The sequence below is a fragment of the Leucoraja erinacea genome, chromosome 4 (genome assembly GCF_028641065.1).
Source record: "Leucoraja erinacea ecotype New England chromosome 4, Leri_hhj_1, whole genome shotgun sequence".
Lineage (NCBI taxonomy): Eukaryota > Metazoa > Chordata > Chondrichthyes > Rajiformes > Rajidae > Leucoraja > Leucoraja erinaceus.
Window position 1 is genome coordinate 6,733,335 of NC_073380.1, and position 25,480 is coordinate 6,758,814.

General features: G+C 44.7%; 1 protein-coding gene across 2 annotated transcripts in view; it reads left to right on the top strand.

Moving 5' to 3' along the window:
- triqk (triple QxxK/R motif containing) overlaps nucleotides 1-25,154 on the top strand; it is a 59,192-nt gene extending 34,038 nt beyond the window's left edge. For both annotated transcript variants that reach the window (XM_055633600.1, XM_055633601.1), the window contains exons 3-4: nucleotides 7,722-7,807; nucleotides 22,493-25,154. In XM_055633600.1, the coding sequence (XP_055489575.1) occupies nucleotides 7,722-7,807; nucleotides 22,493-22,606 (200 nt within the window). In that variant the 3' untranslated portion in view covers nucleotides 22,607-25,154. The remainder of the gene's footprint in view (nucleotides 1-7,721; nucleotides 7,808-22,492) is intronic.
- Nucleotides 25,155-25,480: the final 326 nt, after the last annotated feature.

Genomic DNA, 25,480 nt, shown 5'->3' on the forward strand with positions numbered 1-25,480 from the left:
TACCCTTCCTTATCTCTGTGTCTACCTCACCCATTCCTTCTCTCCAGAGATGTGGCCTGTCCCGCTGAGTTACTCCAGCATTTTGTGTCCATCATCTACACCGATCACTTGCCTCATGCCCTTGTTCTTCTGGAGCTGCAAAGTCTCCATGAATATTTCAATGGAAGATCTTGTGGTAACGTATTAAAATTTAACAGTGCGCAGTTCCTTTAATGTCTTCTGCACCTTCTCATTTATAATTTTTACTATTTTCGAGGTTTTTTTTCTCGACATTGTTCTCGCCCACCCACAGTTTAATAATTTGTAAATTTATGCTAAATAATTTGCAAAGTTAATCAATTTGTCAGAGTTGAGAGTAATTCACAAATTTATGCCACCCAGAAATTTCTTGTCGCTGATTGGATGGCATGCATTATTCATTGAATTTTTTAGAACAAAGTTAGCTATGAAAACCAATTGAATCACTCAGAAATTAGCAAATCTTTTACTTGAGATAGACACAAAAAGCTGGAGTAACTCAGCGGGACAGGCAGCATCTCTGGAGAGAAGGAATGGGTGATGGTTCGGGTCGAGACCCTTCTTCAGGCATAGTCAGGGGAGAGGAAGACAGAGAGATTATTGAAGGATAAGGTACGATCAAGGAAAATGTAGAGTAGATAATTGTTAGCTGAGGGGAAGGTGACACCGATGGCATACAAAGTCAAATTTAATTAGGAGGACAGTCAAATTGGTCGGAGAATTAGGATGGGGGGGGGGGGGGGGGGGGGTGGAGAGAGAGGGAAAGCAAGGGTTATTTGAAGTTAGAGAAGTCAATATTCATACCGCTGGGTTGTAAGCTGCCCAAGCTAAATATGAGGTGCCGTTCCTCCAATTTGCGTTGGGCCTCACTCTGACAGAGGAGGAAGCCTAGTTATTTTGGAAAACAGCTAACATAAGCTATGGAAACCAATTGAATCACTCAGAAATTAGCAAATCTTTTCCTCAAGATAGACACAAAATGCTGGAGTAACGCAGCGGGACAGGCAGCATATCTGGAGAGAAGGAATGGGTGACGTTTCATAGAAACATAGAAAATAGGTGCAGGAGTAGGCCATTCGGCCCTTCGAGCCTGCACCGCCATTCAATATGATCATGGCTGATCACTCCGTATCCTGTACCTGCCTTCTCTCCATACCCTTCTCCAGACTGGGTCTCGACCCAAAACATCACCCACTTCTTCTATCCAGAGATGCTGCCCGATCCACTGAATTACTCCAGCATTTTGTGTCTATCTTCGGTGTGAACCAACATCTGCAGTTCCTTAGTTCCTTCCTACACGATCTTTTCCTCATGTTTTTTGTTGAAATATTTGAGGCCCAGTATTCAGGCTTTACATGTAATTAAATTAGATATTTGTTCATAGAGAACTAAAATATTGTGTATTATTGGTTTCACAGGCATGTGGACCCAAATACATAAATTATCTAGAAATTATTAATAAACTTACACGCAAAACACCTGCAAGTTGGTAAAAAAGAAAAAAAGACGAAAAAGGAAGACATTAGTGAAAATCATTTGGAGTATTGAGTATAGAAGTTGGGAGGTCATGTTACATTGTAGAAGACATTGATGAGGCCAAATTTCGAGTATTGCGTTCAGTTTTGTTCACCATGTTATAGGAATGATGTTGTCAAGCTGGAAAGGGTGCAGAGAGGATTCATGAGATGTGGCTTGAGCTATAGGGAGAGGTTGGGCAGGCTAGGACTTTATTCCTTGGAGCACAGGAGGATGAGGAGTGATCCTCATTGTAGCAGCAGATCTACAATCACATATTACAATCGCTCCACACTCTTAAATCTCTGCTCCTACAGCAACCCTTCTTACTTTAACTATGATCTTCTTAATCTCCTCTATCGAACTTTACTAAGTTTACCTTGCACTAAACGTTATCCCCTTATCATGAATCTGTAGACTGAACGGCTCGATTGTAATCATGTATTGTCTTTCTGCTGGCCTGCTAGCACGCAACACAAGCTTTTCACTGTACCTCGGTACACGTGACAGAAAACTTAACTGAAATTGAAACTGAAACTGACATAGTTTCATAGGTGGGGGAGTACACAGAAAAGCTGGAGAAACTCAGCGGGTGCAGCAGCATCTATGGAGCGAAGGAAAATAGGCAACGTTTCGGGCCGAAACCTCTTCTTCAGACTGATCAGGTGGGGGGTGGGTGGGGACAAGAAAGGGAAAAGGAGGAGTAGCCGGAAGGCTGGAGGGTGGGAGGAGAAGGCTGGAGGGTGGGAGGAGACAGCAGGGGAGCTGAGGAAGGGGGGAGAGACAAAACTAACAGAACTGAAATTGAAACTGAAACTGACATGAGGTGCTGTTCCTCCAATTTCCGGTGCTGCTCGCTGTTCATAGACCTAGGACAGGGGGGGGGGGGTGGGATTTAATAAGAACTGATTTTATTAGATTCTAAAGCAATCTTGGTCTCAATATAGATCTGCTGACTTATTGAGCAGCGGACACAATAGATGAGGTTGGAAGAGATGCAGGTAGATCTGTCTGGAAATTGTTGGGTCCCTGAACAGTCAGAGGGGCTGTAAAGGGACAACCTCTCGGCATCTGCATAAAATGGGGGAGGGGGTCTGTGACTTGTTATGCTTGCGGAAGGCATGGGGGGAGTGATGTCTTGTGCGAGGTGGTGGAAACAGGGCCGCAACGTGAACGCTCTTTCCTTGATCAAGGGAATGGGGATAGAACAAGAAAATGGGATTTGAGGTTGATAATCATCTATGGTCTTGTTGAATACAGGGTCAGAAAATGGGCCAAATGGCCTATTTCCTATATTGTTTTGTCCATTTGCTGGGTTACGTAACACTCTGCATCGTACTTAGAGTCAGAGAGAGATACAGCGTGGAAACAGGAAATGTGGTGAAGTGGTGAAAGTCAGTCAGGTGTGCGGGTGCAGGAGGTGGGCACCAAAGCAGTCGTCGATGTAGCAGAGGTAGAGGTTGGGGATGGGGCCCTGGTATGTATTCGGCTCGACCCTACAAATTGCAGGCCACATGCCGGCCAACATTTGGAGGAAGTGTCCCAGCTGCACTAGTTCAGCCCCACCTGCCTGCATACTTGTCTTGTCCATATCTCTCCGTGAAACCTGTCCTATCCATGTACCTGTCTAACTGTTTCTAAAGTAGATTTGTGGCTTTTATAGAACAGAGAGAGGCAACTTCCTAGGCCTGTGGCAGTTCTCTCAATGAGCCATCTGTTTAGTCTCATTGCCCTTACAGCTCCCCATTGATTTTTATACATTTAGCTATTTCAGGTATTTGTTCATTTTGTTCTTTTGAAAATGAACATGTATTATTGCTGTAATCTATCACTGGGATAGCATTCCATCATGTTCGGAGTGTATGTGTTTCCACTAGCGGGAGAGTCTATGCCCAGAGACCATCGGCTCAGAATAAAAGGATGCACCTTTACAAAGGAGAGGTGGAGGAATTTCTTTAGTGACATGTTAGGGTAGCGAATCTGTGGAATTCATTGCCACAAACAATTAATCCCAACGTTTCAGAAACAGTTAGACAGGTACATGGATTGGACAAGTTTGGAGGGATATGGGCCAAACGCAGGCAGGTGGGGTTAGTGTGGCTGGGACACGTTGGGCAAGTTCGGCCGAAGGGCCTGTTTCCACATTGCATGTCTCTCTCTCTCTCTAGACGGCTGTGGAGGCAAAGTCAATTGATATTATTAAGGTGGAGATTTACAGATGTTTGATTAGTAAAGTCAGGGGTTATGGGGAGAAGGCAGGAGAATGGGGTTGAGTGGGGTAGATAAATAGATCAGCCATGATTGAATGGCACAGTAGACCTGATGGGCCGAAATGCCAAACTGCTCTTGGAACTTATGAAAAAGATAAATACAGCATTGAATAAGGGTATCATTGTTTAAGAAACAACTGCAGATGCTGGAAAAATCGAAGGTAGACAAAAATGCTGGAGAAACTCAGCGGGTGTGGCAGCATCTATGGAGGGAAGGAATAGGTGACGTTTCGGGTCGAGACTCTTCTTCAGACTGATGTGGGGGTATCATTGTATGGGTGACCTGTCGAAATTGAGGCTCATGCAGGGGAAATGCACATTGACTTCTGAACACATTTCCAGTCAATTTTAATTCTGGAACTAAGATGTATTGCATCTCATTGTCATGTTTGGCACATGGTAGGCCGAAGGGCAAGTTCTTGTTCTGTACTTCAGCTGTTCAAGAGTCCAGTGTTTTATTGTCATGTATCGGGTAGAACAATGAAATTCTTACTTGCAACAGCACAACAGAATATGTCCGACTGCCAGCCGCGGTCTGCGGTGCTTCTAACTGCGGCGCGGCGGGGACGTTAGATCTTCGACTGCCAGCCTGCGGCCTACACCACCTTGAAGCCGTGGTCTGTGGTAGGGAAGCACCAATTCAGGACTTACCTTGTCTGCACATTTGGCCGCCCGCAGCGGCGACTGCGAAGGTTTGTGGTCCCGACCGCGGGGGGGAAAATGGAGGATGACTGACTAAACTTTGTGCCTTCCACCACAGTAATGAATGTTGTGATGGATGTTTGTGTTAAATTTTTATTGTGTATTGTGTGTTCTTTTTTATTGTACCGCTGCTGGCAAATTCATTTATACATTTAGACATCCCAGATTCAGATTCAGATTCAATTTTAACTGACAATGACAATTAAAATTGAATCTGAATTGAATCTGAATCTGAATCTGAATCTGAATCTGAATCTGGGATGTTTGTGTTAAATTTTTATTGTGTATTGTGTGTTCTTTTTTATTGTAACGCTGCTGGCAAATTCATTTCACTGCACTTCATTGTGCATGTGATGAATAAATCTGACTATTGACTAAACACAGTACACTGTAAACAATATCATAAAATAAAAGTAGTTCTGTATATATATTTATACACACACATACATTAGTTTAGTTTATTGTCACATGTACCGAGGTTCAGCTTTTTTGTTGCATGATAACCAGTCAGCAGAAAGACTATACATGATTGCAATTAATCCATTGACATTGTATAGAGATATATGATAAGAGAATAATTTTTAGTGCAAGGTAACATACATACATACACACATATAAAACAAACAAACACTAATAGCACAAAAAGACAAAACCCTTCTATAGGAAGGAACTGCAGATTCTGGTTTACACCGAAGACATACAAAAAGATGGAGTGACTCGGTGTGACAGGCAGCAGCTCTGGAGGAAGGGAGTAGGTTTGTCTAAAGAAGGCTCTCGACCCGAAACATCACCTATTCCTTTCCTCCAACTGCCTAATCCGCTGAGTTACTGCAGCTTTTTTTGTCTACCCCCAAGTCTATGTAGTTCACAGCTTATTTGGAGGTTGTGGTGTTTGGTTGTGGCTGTGGGGAAGAAGATGTTCCTGAACCTGGACGTTACAGTTTTCAGACTCCAGTACCTTCTTCCCTTCGGCAGGCGTGAAATGCGAGTGTAGACAGGGTGGTGTGGGTCCCTGATGATGCTGGCTGCCTTTTTGAGGCAGCGACTCTTGTAGGTCCCTTCAATGGTGGGGAGGTCAGTATCCATGGGAGAGGCTAGGACTAGAGGTCATAGCCTCAGAATTAAAGCATGTTCCTTTAGGAAGGAGATGAGGTGGAATTTCTTTAGTCAGAGAGTGGTGAACCTGTGGAATTCTTTGCCACAGAAGGCTGTGGAGGCCAAGTCAATTGATATTGTTATGGCAGAGATAGAGAGATTCATGATGAGTACGGGTGTCAGGGGTTATGGGGAGAAGACAGGAGAATGGGGTTTAGAGGGTGAGATAGATCAGCCATGATTGAATGGCGGAGTGGACTAGATGGCCTAATTCTGCTCCTATCACTTATGACCTTATGAAACAATCATATTAGATGAAGGAAAAGGAAAAGGAAAAAAAACAATTGTCAATTTTTTTTCAGTATTCATTTTAGGACAGAAAATACATAATAGAACATATTTTCTAATCAATTTCCTCACGGTTAATCCAAGAGCAGATAAAATACGAGCAGATGATCTACATCGCAAAGCTTTGAAGGTGGCAGCTTTAGAGATAGTAAATGCTCTGGTTATCATCTTCCAAAGTGACTTAAGATGTTCAAATTGTTTTCTTTGGACTGAGATTAGTAAATGTAACTCCGCTATTGATGAAAGAAGGGAGGGAGAATAAAGAGAGCTAAGACCTGTTAGCCCAACATTAGTGATAGGAGGGAAAGTGCTGGAATCTATAACGAAGGATGTAAGAAGAGAACGCCTAAAAGAATAATGATATTGTGCAGACATATGGAACTTGTGCAGCTCGGTGGCGCAGCGGTAGAGTTGCTGCTTTACAGCGGCAGACACCCATGTTCGATCCTGACCACCGACTTCGTGCCGACCAGCGATCACCTGTGCACTAGATCTGACCTACACACTAGGGGCAGTTTACATTTATACCAAGCCAATTAAAGGGCCTGTCCCACTGTACAAGGTAATTCAAAAGTTCTCCCGAGTTTCCCCTTTCGAACCCGACGGTTCAAACTCTGGTCGGACACCATTCTGAAGAAGGTCCATCTGTAATTGTCCCCTGCCCCCCCCCCCATGGACTGCTCCTCCCAGCACTGCAGAGGGTGGGAAAAAAAAATACTATGACTGTATGCACGTAAATATACTTCGGTGACTGCCAATGCTATACTATGACATACTATGACTGTATGCACATAAATATATTTATTTATTGCTCATATTCTATGTTGCTCTTCTAGGGAGATGCTAACTGCATTTCGTTGTCTCTGTACTATACACTGCACAATGACACTAAAGTTGAATCTGAATCTGAATCTGAATAGCCGCTCGTAGGTACTCGGGGCTCTCGTGGACATTTTTCATCATGTTGAAAAAGCTTCACGAGTTACCGCGTTTCCCGAGTACCTGCCGTTTGCGTTACGAGCCGCTAAGAGACGTCCCGAGCTCCGACGTACCCGCTACGTACATTCTACGTACTTACCACGAGTTTAATTTTTTTTTAAACTGGGGAGAGCTCTTGGGTAAACTCGTATAGTGGGACAGGCCTTTAACCTACAGACCTGTACGTCATTGAGATGTGGGTGGAAACCGGAGCACCCGGAGGAAACCCACACAGGTCACAGGGAGAACGTGCAAACTCCGCACAGACACCACCCATCATCAGGATCGAACCTAGGATTTTGGACGCCGATTTTAATCACAAAGCGCAAATGTTATCAGTTTAGTTCAATTGACCAATGACCAATTTCTTCTCCAGAATATTTAGTTTAGTTTAGAGATGCAGCACGGAAACAGGCCCTGCGTGCCACCGAGCTCGCGACGATGAGCGATCCTTGCACACTAACACTATCCTACACACACGAGGGACAATTTTACATGAACACCAAGCCAATTAACCTACAAACCTGCAGGTCTTTGGGGTGTGGGAGGAAACCGAAGATCACGGAAGAAAACCCACAGGGAGAACGTATAAACTCCATACATGCAGTGCCTATAGTCGGGATCGAACCCGGGTCTGTGGCACTGTAAGGCAGCAACTCTACCACTCTAACAGTGATCCAATTTTCATTTGATAGTATGTGTCCCGATTTACTAATTATATTGAAAAAGGGGTGCTTAAAAAACTTGATGTGGAGATAATGCATATTACTCACAATTTTTTTGTCTTGTCTTCAGGTAAGCAAGATTACAAGAAAACCAAATCAGTTTTAAAAGCTACAAGATTAAAAGCAGAAGCAAAGAAAACAGCACCAGGAATAAAGGTGTGTGTGGGTTTTTTTTTTGTTGATACATTTCATTTACTTTAAATTTAGGTATCTTTTTCCAACTGACCCAAATATTTAGGAATGTGTAGGATGGGAAGGAACTGCAGATGCTGGTTTAAACCGAAGATAGACACAAAAAGCTGGAGTAACTCAGCAGGACATGCAGCATCTCTGGAGAGAAGTAATAAACCTGAAGAAGGATCTCGACCCGAAACGTCACCAATTCCTTCTCTCCAGAGATGCTGCCTGTCCTGCTGAGTTACGCCAGCTTTTTGTGTCTATCTGACCCAAATATTGACTGCAATATTTAACAATCTGTGTGGATGTGAGCAGCTAAGTATTTCTGCAGGGCTGAAACCAAAACATATTATTTGAGGCAGTCAAGGCAAAGCTATAAACAGAATAGATAGAAGAATGTTTCTCTGGGACCTTTAGCTAGCTATCAAATTTAACGTAGACAAAAATGCTGGAGAAACTCAGCGGGTGCGGCAGCATCTCTGGAGCGAAGGAAATAGGCAACGCTTTGGGCCAAAACCCTTCTTCGCTCCATAGATGCTGCCGCAGCCGCTGAGTTTCTCCAGCATTTTTGTCTACATTCGATTTTCCAGCATCTGCAGTTCCTTCTTAAGTATCGAATTTAATGTACTGTTTTGCACTTTCTACATACAACCATTAGTTTTTTAGCAAATAAAAGCATTTAGACTTTGGACTTTAGAGATACACCGCAGAAACAGGCCCTTCGGCCCACCGGGTCCGTGCCGACCAGCGATCACCCTGTACACTGACACTATCCTACACACACTGGGGACAATTTACAATTCCACTGAAGACAATTAACCTACAAACCTGCACGTCTTTGGAGTGCGGGAGGAAACCGGAGATCCCGGAGAAAACCCACAGGGAGAACGTACAAATTCCGTACAGACAGCATCCGTAATCAGGGTCCCTGGCGCCGTGAGGCAGCTACTCTACGTTAGCTGGTAAGCTAACCGTGCTTACATTGAGTGTCACCGTGGCACCCTTCTTGGTCCATTACCCCTTGCAGAACATGGTCGTTCACCTGAGGCTTGATCCGCGATTTTAAAAGTCATTGGGTATTTTTGAGGAGCAGATCATTCCTGATTAGTACGGGTGTCTGGGGTTATGGAGAGAATGGAGTTGAGAGGAAAAGATAGATCAGGTATGATTGAATGGCAGAGTAGACCTGATGGGCTAAATGACCTAATTCTGCTTCTATAATTTATGAACTTAGTATTTTATTTTTCCATGCAGTGGGGAAAAGGTTTTTGACTGTTGTGAAGTGCCTTGATCTCCGTTAGAAACTGAGGGTTACCTGTGCAATGAACTGGGTACATGAAGTTAAAGCATTTCATCCTTCATCTTGAATCCTTTCATCTTTAGGATTAAGGTTTGATCTGGACTAAAAAGATGCAGAGTTGGAGCATCTCAAATTAACTCCTTTTAGGTATGGTTGTGCATCAAAATCAACTCTTAAAAAAAAAATTAATACTAACTAATCTACTACATTCTGATTTGTGGTGGGCATATAACATTATTTGTGTAGTTTATGTGCTTTTATATAATTCCAAGCATGTGACAAATTTAAAATAATTTTCTAATTATTGCTTCTCCGAAACGAGAACGTTACTGAAAGAATAACCGCTAGGCCATATTTTTTTCCAACAATGACACGTTTTAAAATATCCCTATTAAAGTTTTTTCGTTTTTTTACATATATTATTGATATTGTTGTCATTCTCTCGATGAATATGATCAATTGTGCAGGAAGGAACTTGAAGATAGATACAAAAAGCTGGAGTAAAACTCTGCGGGTCAGGCAGCATCTCTGGGAGAGAAGGAACGGGTGATGTTTTGGGTTGAGTCAATTTCGGGTCTTGTGTACATTAGTAAAATGGACACACAAGGAACTGCAGATGCTGTCATCTTGAGCAAAACACGAGCTGGAGTAGCTCGACGGGTCAGGCAGCATCTGGTTGGGAATAGATAGGTGACATTTCAGCCCAAAATAGATGAAGGTGGAGGGAGAAAAGAGCCAAGAGTGTTTTATTGTCATATGTCCCAGATAGGACAATGAAATTCTTACTTGCTGCAGCACAACAGAATATGTAAACATAGAACACTGTAAACAATATAATCAACGAGAAAAGAGTTCAGTGTTTGTATATATATATATATATACTAGACCAAGTGCAGACCCGTTGGGTCTGTTCCTCCAACATGCGGATGTGTGGGGGGGGGGGGGGGGGGGGGGGGCGGCATGTGGCATCACACGCTCTAACTACCACCCCACACACACGCTAACTGCCCCGCTTTATATTATATTAATATTATTAATTTGCTCCTTTTACCCCATAACTGCCCTATCCACTGACGCATAACCCCCAACTCGTAGGCGCGTCTAGAAGTGGAGGTGGGTAGAGAGTGAGGGCAGAGAGAGAATGGGGAGAGACAGAGAGAGAGGGGCAGAGACAGAAGGGCAAGGGGGACGTATAAACGGGAGGGAGAGGGGAGTGGAGGGGAGGAGGAGACGGTGGGTGGATGTTGGGGGGGTGGTGGGGGAAGAGGGGAGAGGCAGACGGGGAGGGGAGATGGGGTGAGAGTGGGGAGGGGAGGGGGACGGGAGAGAGGGGGATGGGGGGGGGGGGGGGAGGAGAGCGGGGGGGGTGAAGGAGGAGAGGGGGTAGGAGGAAGGGGGTGATAGGGGGAGGGAGGGGGAAAGGGGGGGGGGGAAGGGGGGAGAGGGGAGAGGGGGAGGGGAGGGGAAGAAAGGGAGAGAGAGAGAAAGGGGTGGAGGGGAGGGAAGGGGGGAGAGAGAGAGAGAGAAAGAGGGGGAGAGAGAGAGTGGGAGAGAGAGAGTGGGGGAAAGGCACGGGGGTGGAAGGGAGGGGGAGAGAGGGGGAGAGATCGGTTCCATTGTGATATCGTGTGTAAATGAGATCCATTGTGATTGGCACTGTGACTCATGCAGCAGTTTGATTTTTAATTTTTTTGATGTTTTGTGAACAATTTTATTCAAAATCTGGGGAAATAATTCACCAAATCGAGATACAGTGTGGAAACAGGCCCTTCGTCCCATCGAGTCCGCTCCGACCAGCGATCACCCATCCACGAGTTCGCTCCTACACATTAGGGACAATTTACAGAGGCCAATTAACCTACAAACCTGTACGTCTTTGGAGAGTGGGAGGAAACCGGAGCATCCGGAGAAAACCCACGCGGTCTCGGGGAGAACATACAAACTACGTACAGACAGAACCCCTAGTCGGAATCGAACTGAGGATCTCTGGCGGTGTGAAGCAGCAAATCTACCGCTCTGCCATCTCCCCCGAGAACTCAGTATCAACCCTAGGCCAATCCCCCTGAACAGTATCAAATAGCGCTGCACACTGGGTGACATCCTAAATCCCAGATACCCTGTCAGAAAGTGCAAAATGTCTCACGTTACCATTTTGAAGAACAAGTTAACAATGCTTGTCATATGCATCTGCACTAAAACAGTGAACTTGTCACTTGCTGCAGCTTCTCAGGCAGCAAATAGATTAACGAATTCATTATCTGAAGAATGCAGATTTGAAGGCTTCAGAATGAGCAGATTGCATATCTAAACCAAACAAACAATAATAGTGCAAATACAAAATCAATGTCCCCAAGTTAATATAGTTCAGAGCTTATTTGGAGGTTGTAGTGTTTAATAGTACGACTAAACGAGAACTTACCAGTTTGAAGTTTGATCTGTATTTTATGAGGAGTTACGATGAGGGATTACGTGACGAACCTGTCCAGCACGCATGCGCGACATACTTCAAAGCAGCGGTGTAGAATCACAGAAGACACAATAATTGAAATAAACATAGTAAAGAAAAGGAGAACTTAAATACCAGTTGATCTCTATAATTGAGAGTGGGAGCGGAGGGCACGTAATCCCTCATCGTAACTCCTCATAAAATACAGATCAAATTTTGAACTGGTAAGTTCTCGTTTATTCTTACTATTTTACTTCGGAGTCACATGAGTGACTACGTGAAGATTTTAAAGCTCTGTGATTTCAAACTGTGTAACAGTTCATACTTCACTCGCTGCCGAAGTCATTCGAGGGAGGAAGTATGTTATCGTAATCAACCATGAATCTGTTTGTAAAACAATAATGGTGTTATTAACAATAACAAGACCAAAATGCTCCCCCGGGCTTAAATTATATATTTGCAGATTCTAATACTTTTTCTGCAAACGATATAGGTTCTGCCAGGGGCTTGTTATAAAAGGTTTGGAACGTATACTCTCTAAACCACCCCGCTGTAGCCAGGATGTGGTCCATAGGCACGTCCATCCTCTTAGTCACTGATGTGGATGCTGCCCTGGTGGAGTAAGATTTATACACGTTAGTATTTACTCCAGCAGCTCCCAGTACCTGCTTGAGCCACTTGAGATAGTTTGGCTCGTCACCCGACCATGAGGTTTCTTGTGGCTGACCCGTAAGGCTTTTTCTCTCCCTCGGGGATTTCTTATTGTGTCGATGTAATTCAATGTGGGTCATGACACATAACCGTGGTTCAGGTGGGTATGCTCGGAATTCCATGACCAGACCTGATGTTCCTGGTCTGCTCTGTTTGACCAGCCCCTGAATGGTAAATGTGACACGGTCTGGTGTTATAACCATATTGTCCAATCGTAGTAGATGGAGGAACTGGACTCTTTGTGCTGAGACATGACCGTCTTCAGGGTAGGCTGTTCCAGGGTGAGGGACCTGGCTGGTGACCATCCCCTAAGGTACGTCAGGACCACACTGACATCCCAGATTTGGGTGTACCTAGGTCTGGGGGATTAGAGTTGAATATGCCTCTCCTGAGTTTGATCACCAGCGGGTGATACCCTATGGCCTGTTGTCCTGGTGCCTGAGTTAAGTAGGCTGACAGAGCACTTCTGGCTGTATTGATGGCACTGTAGCTGAGTCTTTCATTGTGGTGAAGACCTGCCAGGAACTCCAGTACAGGTTTTGTTGTAGTTGAATACGTAGTTCCTGTATTTGAACAGTATCTTCCCACTTCTTGATGTTCGCCAAGTATAGTTCCCTTGTGGATATGCAATGGGATGCTGTCATCGTGTTGATAGTGCTGTCTGACAAATCCAGGCCCAGCAGTGGTCTTTCCAATTCTGCAACCCAGTCCCAGTAGTGGTCTTTTCAAAATCTGCAACCCAGTAGTTTAATTTATCGTGGCATGGGTGGCTTATGCCTGATACTGGGTGAGTTAATAAGTCTGGGCTACTGGGAAAAGTCATTGGGGTTTTTAATGACCATGTCGAGGACCACTGGGAACCATGGCTGTGTAGGTTAGTCGGGTACTATCAAAATACCTGAAGTAGAGTCCATCTGTATTTTGCGTAGTACCCGACTGATGAGGCCGTAGTACCTGACTGATGGGGTAGAAAAGGGGAGAACATGGAGATTAGATCCCCCCCCCAGTTCAGCGGGAATGTATCCATTGCCGCTGCCTCAAGGTCTGGTTCCATGCGATATACATCGGTACGTGGTGATTCAATTGGAATACAAGGAAATCGATATCTGGTGTTCCATATTGCTTTGTAATTTCAGCAAATACTTTGGTTTAATATGTCCGTTACAGTATTTAGCTCACCTGGTAGGTAAGTTGCTGATGGTCAAATATGTTTGACGACATACCATTACCAATTGTTAAATAAATTGTCACATGATATCGATTTTGTTCCGCCCATGTGGTTTGGTATATGCCACCGCTGTGATGTTGTCAATTTATAAACGAACATGCAAAATGGTGCACTATTGAACAATATGCTTTTACCCATAGAACGCACTCAATATTTCCAACTAGGTTTTATGTCCAGTGTCTGTAGTGATGACGACTCCAGATTAGTCCATTTGCCACCATGTTCTGGGTATGGGTTATTTTGTTTAAACACTAGCACCTTAGCTCTAATGGAAAGGTCCAAGTTAAGTAGCTGGTAATGCTGCTACTAATTCCCAATTACTCTTGCCACTTTGTTGAATGGTTGGTTGATTGTTACCATTGATTTGTTACAGCTTGTGCCAGTACGCTGACTCTCCTTTTGGCAATGTTATAGGCAAGTGGATAGAGTTAATTGAATACCAGTTAGTCCATAGTTGTGGATGGTGTCAACGTAGATTTATCTGGATTGTATGACAGAGCCCAGGCTAAATAAGTTTTAGTAGCTATTGCTGCTGATTTAGCTATTTCCATGGTTTTGTCTGTCGTTAATATCATTGAGACATGCCATGACGATATGCTCCTTAATAGTGACAGGGCTGGTTTGAATATCTTGGAAAATCTTTGGCTCATATTTAGCCATTGTCAATAATTTATACTGCCATAGTTACCCCATCCAGGTAAATTGTAGTATCTCCGAAGATCTTTTATGAATGGGTACTGAATAGTATGCATCTTTTAAGTCGATGTCTACCATAAAGTATCCTAGGATATCCACGGTTAGCAGTTACAAGTTTTCCATTAAAGTGTGTATACCTGGTGAAAATATTCAAATGGTTAAGTCAATGATGGTGCGACATTCACCATATTTGGGTTTTTTGGTACCAAAGGTTCATATTAGACTTCTTGATGACCCCTTTGTATATCTCCTCCAGTTCTGCTAGTCCCTCATATTCTTTTTTAGTGGGAGGGTAAACCCCTTTGGGGTGCATGCTGAACTGGTGGCAAGTTTCTTCATTCAATTTTTATCCTTGAATACTTTTGGTATATAACTACCAAGTGTGATAGTTCTTCATGCTTCCAAACCCAGGTGAGATTCCCCCCCTGTTAGCACAAACCCTTCACCTTTTATGTGATGGTAGGAACCATACTCGCCTGCCTCCACTGTTGTTTAGTGGTGTGTTCATTTATTCGGTTTCTGGTTCCTCGTCTGTCCGGATGGTGTTGTTGGGGGGTGGCGCATTTTCCATGGGGCCCGCTCTGGGCCTTGGCCTGAAAAGGCTTACGGGGACTGGCATGCAGGCCCCGCGCTTTCACCAGTACCATTAAGTAGACGCCTACTGGTGGATGCGTGGAGGTACTGCTGTCTGGTTTTGTGTGGTTTGCTCATTCCAGGCCCTGCCCTCATGATGCCGAATATCTTGGATACTTTGTCCAATTTTTAGGCTTGATAACTTTGCCAGATAGCAGGATCTGTGGTTGTGAGGTCGGCATTCTCAGTCCTGTGAATTTTTTAGGTTGAGGGCAGGTTTTATGACTTCCATCCAGAGGTTGCGGTCGTATACTGTGTTGAACAGTAGGGTCAGGTGTTTTGCCATACTACCCTGCCCCTCTGGAATGAGCATGCGAAAATGATAGCCGACGTCAGGGGTATCAAATTCAATTTAAGATATTTGTGTTTTTAAATGCCCTGCTCAATGTACCCCCAATAATTGTAGGCACTTTGAGTAAATGCAATTTTGAGGAGGCGTGATAAAATCCAACACCTCATGACTACCTGTCTTGGAGAGGTTTTTTTGAAAGACAGGTAGTAAGCTGGCCGTCAGTTTAGACTGAAACGGCCATCTCGCTCGTGGTGTAGCCACATAGCGGTATCTCACACCCAGCAGCTCTTCCTGGTCCTGTACCTCAAGCATACTCCCGATGTTGTTCAGCCAGTGACCCCTCTTCTTGGCCAGCCCAGCCCTGGTCGCCATCGATCTCCTCTGATGAGGGAGATGGCCAGTGCTGTTAGTGCACTGGAGTGGGAGTGTTATGCTCCCTTGGCGAGCTTGCCCCAGCTCCCGAGGCAAGTCTCGCTAGAGTTTTTTACACCATGACCTTTCTCTAGGCTTGGAAAACAGACACTTACTCGCTCTCGGGCGGTAGTTTGAAGTGCCGATTCCATCTTCCGTGTCTGTCTCCAGCACGAGGTTTGGTTGCCAACTTTGCTCAAGAGGCTGCCTGCCGTTCTCGGGCAGCGTTTCTGTCGTTCTCGGGCGGCGAGTCTCCTTGTCGGAGTTGCAGGGATTACCGGCCGGTTTTCTAGTTTCCCTCCAGTCCGCTGCTGTTGGTCAGACAGCTCTTAGCGGACTGGGCATCGGCTCAGTACCCTGACTGTGGACCGCAGCGTGTGCGGTCCAGGCGCTGCGTCTCGCCCCCTCCACTGACGGAACGCTCCTTCCCTGGAGTCGAACGGGGTCGGTTTCCCTCTGTTCTGCTTTGCTCCAGTTTCCCCTGGTGCACAAAGAGGAGCAAAGTTGTGCGTTTGAACCTGTGGGTAAGTACTTACCTAACGGTTCATTCCTTCAAGCTTGTAGCGGGAGCGCCCGTACTCCTGTTCGTCGCCGTTGCACTGCGTGAACGCTCATGTCGCGCATGCGTGCTGGACGGGTTCTTCACGTAGTCACTCACGTGACTCCGAAGTACAATAGCCTGATTAAATTGCTCAATGGTACAATGGCGCACACACGCCCACGCACACACACAGAGTTTTAATATATAGATAGATTATACTAGACTAAGTGGGACCTGTTGGGTCCAACGCAATATTCCACCTCTCCACCAATTCCAATATTGGTGGCCAGTGGGGGTGGGGGGGGGGGAGAGGCTTTCTGGAGCGCTAGTATGGGTGTTGTGGGCTAGTATGGACATTGTGGGCCAAATGGATTCTTGGGGTGGCAGGTCAGTCCCTCAAGCCAGAAGTGCTGGCAGCTCACTCACGGCTGATGGGCTGGCAGTTGACTCACAGCTATTCTTTGAAATTCCATTTCAAGCAGGGTGCAAGGCCGCCAAATTCAAGTGCAGTTTCTTACCACTTCAAACAGGGTGCAAGGCCACCAATCTCAAGTGCAGTTTCATACCACTTTAAGCAGGGTGCAAGGCCACCAAATTCAAGTGCAGTTTCATGCCATTTGAAGCAGAATGCAAGGCCACCAAATGCAAGTGTAGTTTCATGCCATTTCAAGCAGGGTGCAAGGCCACCAAATGCAAGTGTAGTTTCATACCACTTCAACCAGGGTGCAAGGCCACCAAATTCAAAAGCCGTTTCATACCATTTCACGCATGGTGCAAGGCCGCCACATTCAAATCCAGTTTCACACCATTTCAAGCAGGGTGAAACCACCATAAACCCCCACATAAACACCACACTCACAGTTCTGTAGACATTCAGTCTGTTCAGTTGATTCACAGCTCAGACAGAGTCGTGACCTCTCCCTCCCCCATCTTGCAGAGACTGAGCCACACCCACACTTCCGGGTTTTATAATCCCTCCCCGCACTCACCGGAAGGGGCGTGGCCTTCATGGCGTGATTGACAGGGGAGAGATTCTCAACATTTTTTAAACACTAATAACACTTATTTTACATTGATGGGAAGAATCCTCCACCTGATGAGCGGAGGGGGACTGAATAAGATGGCCAAAAATCACAGCCGTAACTGGTAGCGTTGGAGGGTGTATGGAGCAAGCTGCCAGTTGAGGCTGGGACTATCCCAACGTTTAAGAAGCAGTTAGACAGGTACATGGATAGGACAGGTTTGGAGGGATATGGACCAAACGCAAGCAGGTGGGACTGGTGTAGCTGGGACATGTTGGCCGGTGTGGGCAAGTTGGGCCGAAGGGCCTGTTTCCACACTGTATCACTCCATGTCTCTATCTTAAGCCGATTGCAAGAATACAATAAAAGAAAAGCAGCAAATTTGATTTGAATATTTTTGTGGTGAGCAAGAGAAGTTTGAAACTAGCTGCAGTCTCTCTTTTTGCAAAGCTATACAGCATATGGTGCAAATAAAGTAAAATAAATTAATTTAATGCTGGTGGAGGGAGAAATAAATTCTTAGTGACACTGAGCTATGTTCCTACTTTAAGCTCACGGTCTTGAGATACAGTGTAATTGAATTGAGTTTCATTTTATAATCATATCTAAAATGCTCAACCAAGCAGGTGTGCATTTTGTCAGTTTTGTTAAGAGTATCACAGGGGCACCAGGCTGGTATTTTCTTTGCTTCCGGAGGGAAAATGAGATGTGAATGGCTCAGTGCTGTCAAATCGTGCACAAGGACCGTCATCGTGGCTGAAATCAGCACCACCGCAGTTTCTGTTATGCCAGGGAGGAGAGATGGTGCAAAAATGGGTCAAAGTGAAAAAACAAAGTTGTCATGGCAAATTTCCGACTTTACCAGTGTCCTCTTTTCCGTTGCCATTACTACGCAGGTATGTAGGAGTGATCTTATGCAGACCAGATAGAACAGATCTTCCAGGCGTTACTTCCAGTTGGTTGTTTATTGAAGTAGTTGTACGAACAAAGAGATGAACAAACCGTGTTTTCCTTATTCTGGATGCAAGCTGTAGCTGGCTGCTCTGTCCTTGGTCTGCTGAGAACTGTATGCCCTCCCTCTCTCTGTGCCTACAACTTCCTGTCCCCTATGCCCATATATACCCCACTCTGTGCATCTAATGACGTGGAGTATTGTGTACAGTTTTGGTCCCCTAATTTGAGGAAGGACATTCTTGCTATTGAGGGAGTGCAGCGTAGGTTAACAAGGTTAATTCCTGGGATGGCGGGACTGTCATATGCTGAGAGAATGAAGCAGCTGGGCTTGTACACTCTGGAGTTTAGAAGGATGAGAGGGAATCTTATTGCAACATATAAGATTATTAAGGGTTTCGACACGCTGGAGGCAGGAAACATGTTCCCGATGTTGTGGGAGTCCAGAACCAGGGGCTACAGTTTAAGAATAAGGAGTAAGCCATTTAGAACGGAGACGAGGAAACTCTTTTTCTCACAGAGAGTGGCGAGTCTGTGGAATTCTCTGCCTCAGAGGGAGGCAGGTTCTCTGGATGCTTTCAAGAGAGAGCTGGATAGGGCTCTTAAAGAGGATATGGGGAAAAGGGCAGGAAAGGGGTACTGATTGGGGCTGATCGGCCATGATCACATAGAATGGTGGTGCTGGCTCGAAGGGCCGAATGGCCTACTCCTGCACCTATTGTCTATGGACCGCCCCCTTGTGCCCAAAAATAATACTGCAAGATATATCTAGACAAAATAATATAATATGCCAACAGTAGCTAGCCTAAACATAAATGGCTCCTACATATATAAAAGAGTAATAACATGACGCATGGAATTTAATTCAGATGACTCTGCAATGTTGCTCGTGAAGAACCCGGGGAAGGCAGGAGTATGGGTTTAGGAGGGAGAGATAGACCAGCCATGATTGAATGGCAGAGTAGACTCGATGGGCTGAATGGCCTAATTCTGCTCTTATCACATGAAAGAAAATTGGATCGCAAAGAATGTCCTGGATAGAGTGGATGTGGAGAGAATGTTTCCATAACCTTCTGGATTTGTAGTCGGCAGGCCAGTACTCTGCATATCGGCAGGACAGTACTCTGCATATCGCCAACGTGAGGTCTCCAATAGTGGAAAAAAATTGGATCGCAAAGAATGGCCTGGATAGAGTGGATATGGAGAGGATGTCAAGGACCAGAGATCATAGCCTTAGAATTAAAGGATGTTTTTTTCGGAAGGAGATGAGGGGGAATTTCTTCAATCAGAGGGTGGTGAATCTGTGCTATGCTGTGGAGGCCGAGTCACTTGTTATGACATTTCAGGTCGAGATCCTTCTTCAGACTCAGATTTGTAGGTTAATTGTAATTTGCCGCTAGTGTGTGTAGGATAGTGTTAGTGTATGGGGATCGCTGGTTGGTGTGGACTCGGTGGGCCGAAGGCCCTGTTTCTGCGCTGTATCTCTAAAGTCTGGTCCAAAGTAAAAGCAGCAATCTTAGAAAGCCTTTCCTACGTGGTTAAAAAGAAATCAAGAATGCTGAGAACTATATTCCGCACTCTGTATCTTCCCCTTTGCTCTACCTGTTGCACTTGAGTTTGTCTTAGTCCAGCCCAACGATCTACAAATGCCCAGAGTAGGTGAATCAATGATTCAGAGAAGATTTACAACGATGTTGCCAGGACTAGAGGGTGTGAGCTATAGGGAGAGGTTTAGTAGGCTGGGCCTCTATTCCCTGGAGCGCAGGAGGGTGAGGGGTGATCTTATAGAGGTGTACAAAATCATGAGAGGAATAGATCGGGTAGACGCCCAGAGTCTCTTGCCCAGAGTAGGTGTTTCGAGGACCAGAGGACATGTTCAAGGTGAAGGGGAAAAGATTAAATAGGAATCTGAGGGGTAACTTTTTCACACAAAGGGTGATGGGTGTATAGAAAGGGCTGTTGGTGGAAGTTGTTGAGGCAGGGACTATCCCAACATTTAAACATAGAAATATAGAAACATAGAAAATTGGTGCAGGAGGAGGCCATTCGGCCCTTCGAGCCAGCACCACCATTCATTGTGATCATGGCTGATCGGCCCCAATCAATAACCCGTGCCTGCCTTCTCCCCATATCCCTTGACTCCACTAGCCCTTAGAGCTCTATCTAACTCTCTCTTAAATCCATCCAGTGATTTGGCCTCCACTGCCCTCTGTGGCAGGGAATTCCATAAATTCACAACTCTCTGGGCGAAAACGTTTTTTTTCTCACCTCAGTCTTAAATGACCTCCCCTTTATTCTAAGAACCAGACAAGTAAATGGATTGGACAGGTTTGGAGGGATATGGACCAAACGCAGGCAGGTGGGACGAGTGTAGATGGGACTTGTTGGCCGGCGTGGATGGGCAAGTGGGGCCGAAGGGCCTGTTTCCACGCTGTATCACTTCTAAATAGCCGTGGTTACTTCAAACACTCCTGTTGTCCACTGGGCCCAGCAGATGGTACTTGCAGTTATGTGTGTCACTTGTTTATGACATCCTGTAAAGATTAGTAGCTCTGTGGCCAGATGGGGCTGGGAGCACAGCTGTGGCTGGCTAAAGGAAAACAAATGGAAGCTCTCTTGCACAGTCCCAGCCTCTTGAGATGTTCCAATGTAGCGATTAGTGCAAAAAAACCTACGCAGTCTGCAGATGTTCTAACAGATAAACCATCCATTAATGGATGTAAACATTCCAGCAGTAAAACATTGTTTAGTTTATGTAAATTAATTAACTAATACTGTACTTTAAAAAAATATATATTACAGGATAAAATACATATAACAATGTTTAGTTATGTTTTTTTAAAGTTTTGAGATACAGGGCGGAAACAGGCCCTTCGGCCCACCGAGCCCGTGCCCACCACGATCCCCGCACACTAACACTATCCCACACACACTAGGGACAATTTGCATTTATACCAAGCCAATGAAACTACAAACATGTGTGTCTTTGGAATGTGGGAGGAATCTGAAAATCGTGGAGAAAACCCACGCAGGTCACGGGGAGAACGTACAAACTCCGTACAGACAGCACGTAGTCGGGATCGAACCCAGGTCTCCGGCGCTGTAAGGCAGCAACTCTACCGCTGCCCCCACTGTGCTGCCCTGTGACAGCCTCACTCTGACACTGGAGGAAGCTCAGTTTTTTTTCCCAGGTTATGTAAAACAAATTTCTTTGAGAGTAAATTGCTTTCACAATGATATAAAGTTGGAAATAATGTTAGACATTAAACTCTATGTCACATGAAATCTGTTTACATCCTGTTTACCCGATCTATTTTTCTCGTGATTTTGTACACCTCTATAAGATCACCCCTCATCCTCCTGCGCTCCAAGGAATAGGTTCCCAAAATGGTGCACTCATATTCCCTGAGCTAAAATTATTCTAGCAGTTATTTTCAGAATAAACATATCGAAATATGCACATTTGTTTCAGTGAGTAAGTAATCTGTCACAGCCAGTTTCAGAGAATGAAGTACCGTAAACAATTTAATTCTTACCGTTCAGAAACAAAATGCATTATTTTTCTAAGATGTTGAAACAAGGAACTGAAAGTGCTGTATAATACACAAAAGGACACAAAGTGCTAGAGTAAAAATCCCTCCTCATCTACTTCCTAAAGGAACATCCTTTAATTCTGGTCCTAGACTCTCCCACTGACTAGTGGAAACATCCTCTCCACATCCACTCTATCCAGGTTTGAGCTAGTTTCTGTTTGAGGGGGGACCTCATCGAAACTTACTGAACCGTGAAAGGCCTGGATAGAGTGGATGTGGAGAGGATGTTTCCACTGGTGGGAGAGTCTAGGACCAGAGGTCACAGCCTCAGAATTAAAGGACGTACCTTTAGGAAAGTGGTGAGGAGGAGTTTCGTTAGTCAGAGGGTGATGAATCTGTGGAATTCTTTGCCACAGAGGGCTGTGGAGGCCAAGTCAGTGGATATGTTAAGGCAGAGATAGAAAGATTCTTGATTAGTACTGATGATGGGGGTTATTGGGTGATGTCAGGAGAATGGGGTTAGGAGGGAGAGGTAGATCAGCCACGAATGAATGCTGGAGTAGACTTGATGTGCTGAATAGCCTAATTCTGCCCCTATAACATGAAAAATATTGACTTGTATTAAACAAATTTTATTTCAAGAGAGCCTGGATTGTCTAATTGGCCTAATTCTGCTCCTATGGCTTATGAAAAATATCGACTTGTATTAAACAAATTTTATTTCAAGAGAGCCTGGATTGTCTAATTGGCCTAATTCTGTTCCTATGACTAAAAATATCGACGTGTATTAGACAGATTTTATTTCAAGAGAGCATGGATTGTCATCACATCAGTAACAATCATACATTCTTTGTTGGTTTCTCAGTATATTAACATTTATCTTTTCATCTTGACTTTTAGGATGTGACTCTTATCGTTGTGGCCATTCTGGTATTACTTGTGGCTGTATATGGTTTCTTTTATCTGAAGTTCAACACGGAGGTTGATCTTGATCCAGAACTGGACAAAAATTAGCGACGTCATGGCTCGTTCAAGGAGAAGGACTCCTCTGGGGAAACGTAAACAAACGGCAGGGGTTTGCAGATGAAATTTGGACTACAAAGACAGCACATGTGACTTTTATTAAGATTTACATCTGCCAAGAATTACTTTCAAAAGTATTCGGCAGCTTTATGAGCCCAGTCATGTGTTTGCAAGGCTGCATCTTGCTTTATTTTAATTGGTGTACAATAGTTTTTTAACATTTCACTTTTTACTGTGAGTCGTTTAGCTGAGCTTCGAGATACAGTGTGGAAACAGGGATCGCTGGTCGGCGCGGACTCGGTGGGCCACGCTGCATCTCTAAGCCGAACTAAAATTTCACACGTACTAGAAATCTGAAGTAAAATCAGAAAATGCATCGTGATCGTCAACCTATCTATTCTACTCATGATTTTCTCATAGTTCAGTTCAGTTTAGAGACACTGCGAGGAAGCAGGCCCTTCGGCCCACCGAGTCCGCACTGACCAGCGATCACCCCGTACACTAGTGCGATCCCACACACACTAGGGACAATTGACAATCTTTACCGAAGCCAATTAGCCAACAAACCTGCACGTCTTTGTAGTGTGAGAGGAAACAGAAAACCCACGCAGGTCACGGGGAGAACGTGCAAACTCCTTACAGACAGCACCCGTAATCAGGATCAGTATACAGTTCAGTAAAAATCTTGCCATAAATAGGCACAATCATACGTAGGTCCAAGAGCGTCGGAATAGTAAGATTACAGAGGCAGTATACAGGAGTTAAAACATTTCCGGCGCTTTCTCATATCATTCAAGTTCAGAGTTGTTGGAAGATATAGTCTTAAATTACCCGTAAAGGCCCATTGTCCTGACGGCGGCATTTTGTTTGGAGTTGAAGTGGTCGGCCTGGCCTGGCGATGTTTTTAATGTCTGAAGAAGGGTCCCGACTCCAAATGTCACCCATCCTTTTTCTCCAGGGATGCTGCCTGACCCGCTGAGTTACTCCAGCACTTTGGCTCGATCTCAAGCGACGTTGATCTCCAGGTCCGTGCCACTGCAGTCCACGTCCGTTCCACATGCTCAGCCTCACGGAGTGTCTCCTGATCCAATCGAGCCCCAGGCACATTGGTCTTCATAAGTGATCAGAGCAGAATTAGGCCATTCGGTCCATCCAGTCTACTCCGCCATTCAATCATGGCAGATCCAGCTTTCCCTCTCAACCCCATTCTCCTGCCTTCTCCCCATAACCCTTGACACTCGTAGTAATCAAGAATCTGTCAATCTCCGTCTTAAAAATATCCATCGACTTGGCCTCCACAGCCGTCTGCGGCAATGAGTTCCACAGATTCACCACCCTCTGACTAGAGAAATTCCTCCTCATCTCCTTATTAAAGGTACGTCCTTTTATTCCGAGGCTGTGCACTCTGGTCCTAGACTGTCCCACAAGTTAACTCAATCATTCCTGGGATCATTTTTGTAAACGTCCTCTGGACCTTCTCCAACGCCAGCGCATCCTTCCTCGGATTTGCGGCCCAAAACTGCTCACAATACTCCAAATGCGGTCTGACCAGTGCCTTATAAAGCCTCGGGCATTACATCCCTGTTTTTGTACACTAGCCCTCTCAAAATAAATGCCGGCATTGCATTCGCCTTCCTTAGTTCTCAGTTTAGTTTGTTGTCACGTGTACCGGGATACAGGGAAAGGCATTTGTTGCGTACTAACCAGTCAGTGTAATAAACAATACATGATTACCATCGAGCCATTTACAGTGTACAGATTAGATACATGACGAGGGAAAGGGAATAGCGTTTAGTGCAGGGTATGGGTTACCACCGATTCTCACTTGCAAATTAACCTGTTGGGAATCCTGCACCGGCACTCCCAAGTCCCTTTCCACATACAGATGATCTGGAGACGTCTTAAGATGATCAAAACAAAATATCAAGCTCTTGTACTAGAATCTGTGTACAATAACATCTTTAGCCTTTATGAAATGGAGATGGGCAGGTGAAATCGACCACAACCAACAATGAACACTAAATATGGTGCTAATAATTTTATAATTTGGGTTTTATAATTTAGGTTGGGGAAACAATTAATGATACCTTCGAATTTATAGGCAAGAAGTTATTGTGTTAAAATAACTAGCGTAGTTAACTCACATGGCATCAATATCCAATCAACACAAAAAAAATGATTCTGATTGTACATAGTTATGGACAGATGTTAAAGGTGCCACAGTGAGACTGATTAGCTAACGGTAGCTGATGTGAACCACCGTGTTCACTTTAAAAAAAAAAATCTTCCTTGATGTTTTTCTTCATGATTCAATCTTCTAAAAAAGAAAAAAAATATTTTTTAAATTAGTTTTTTGCAGACTGACAATTGGTGAAGATAGTGTGATGTCAATATTGGGGGATGTATTTCTTCGTTTGTGTGGGATGGTATTGTTACATCTTTGACCATGCTGTTAATTCAAGGGCAATCTCTTACTTGTCAATGAAATATCTGTGTCTGGTAATGTGAAGAAGTATTATAAACCGTAATGTGCACACTTGTTTGTTGTGTAATTAATATCGTAAATTACACCATTTTTCTTCACACACAAGACAGCATTAAAAAAACACTGACTACAGGTGCGGTCTGTATGGAGTTTGTACGTTCTCCCTGTGTCCGTGTGGGTTTTCTCGAGGGTTTGGGAGGTACGGTGGCGCAGCGGTAGTGTTGCTGCCTTACCCCGGCTTCGATCCCGACTACGGGTGCTGTCCGTACAGAGTTTGCACGTTCTCCCCGTGACCCGCGTGGGGTTTCTCCGAGATCTTCAGTTTCCTCCCACACTCCAAAGACGTACAGGTCTGTAGGTTCATCCGTCAGTCCGTCGTA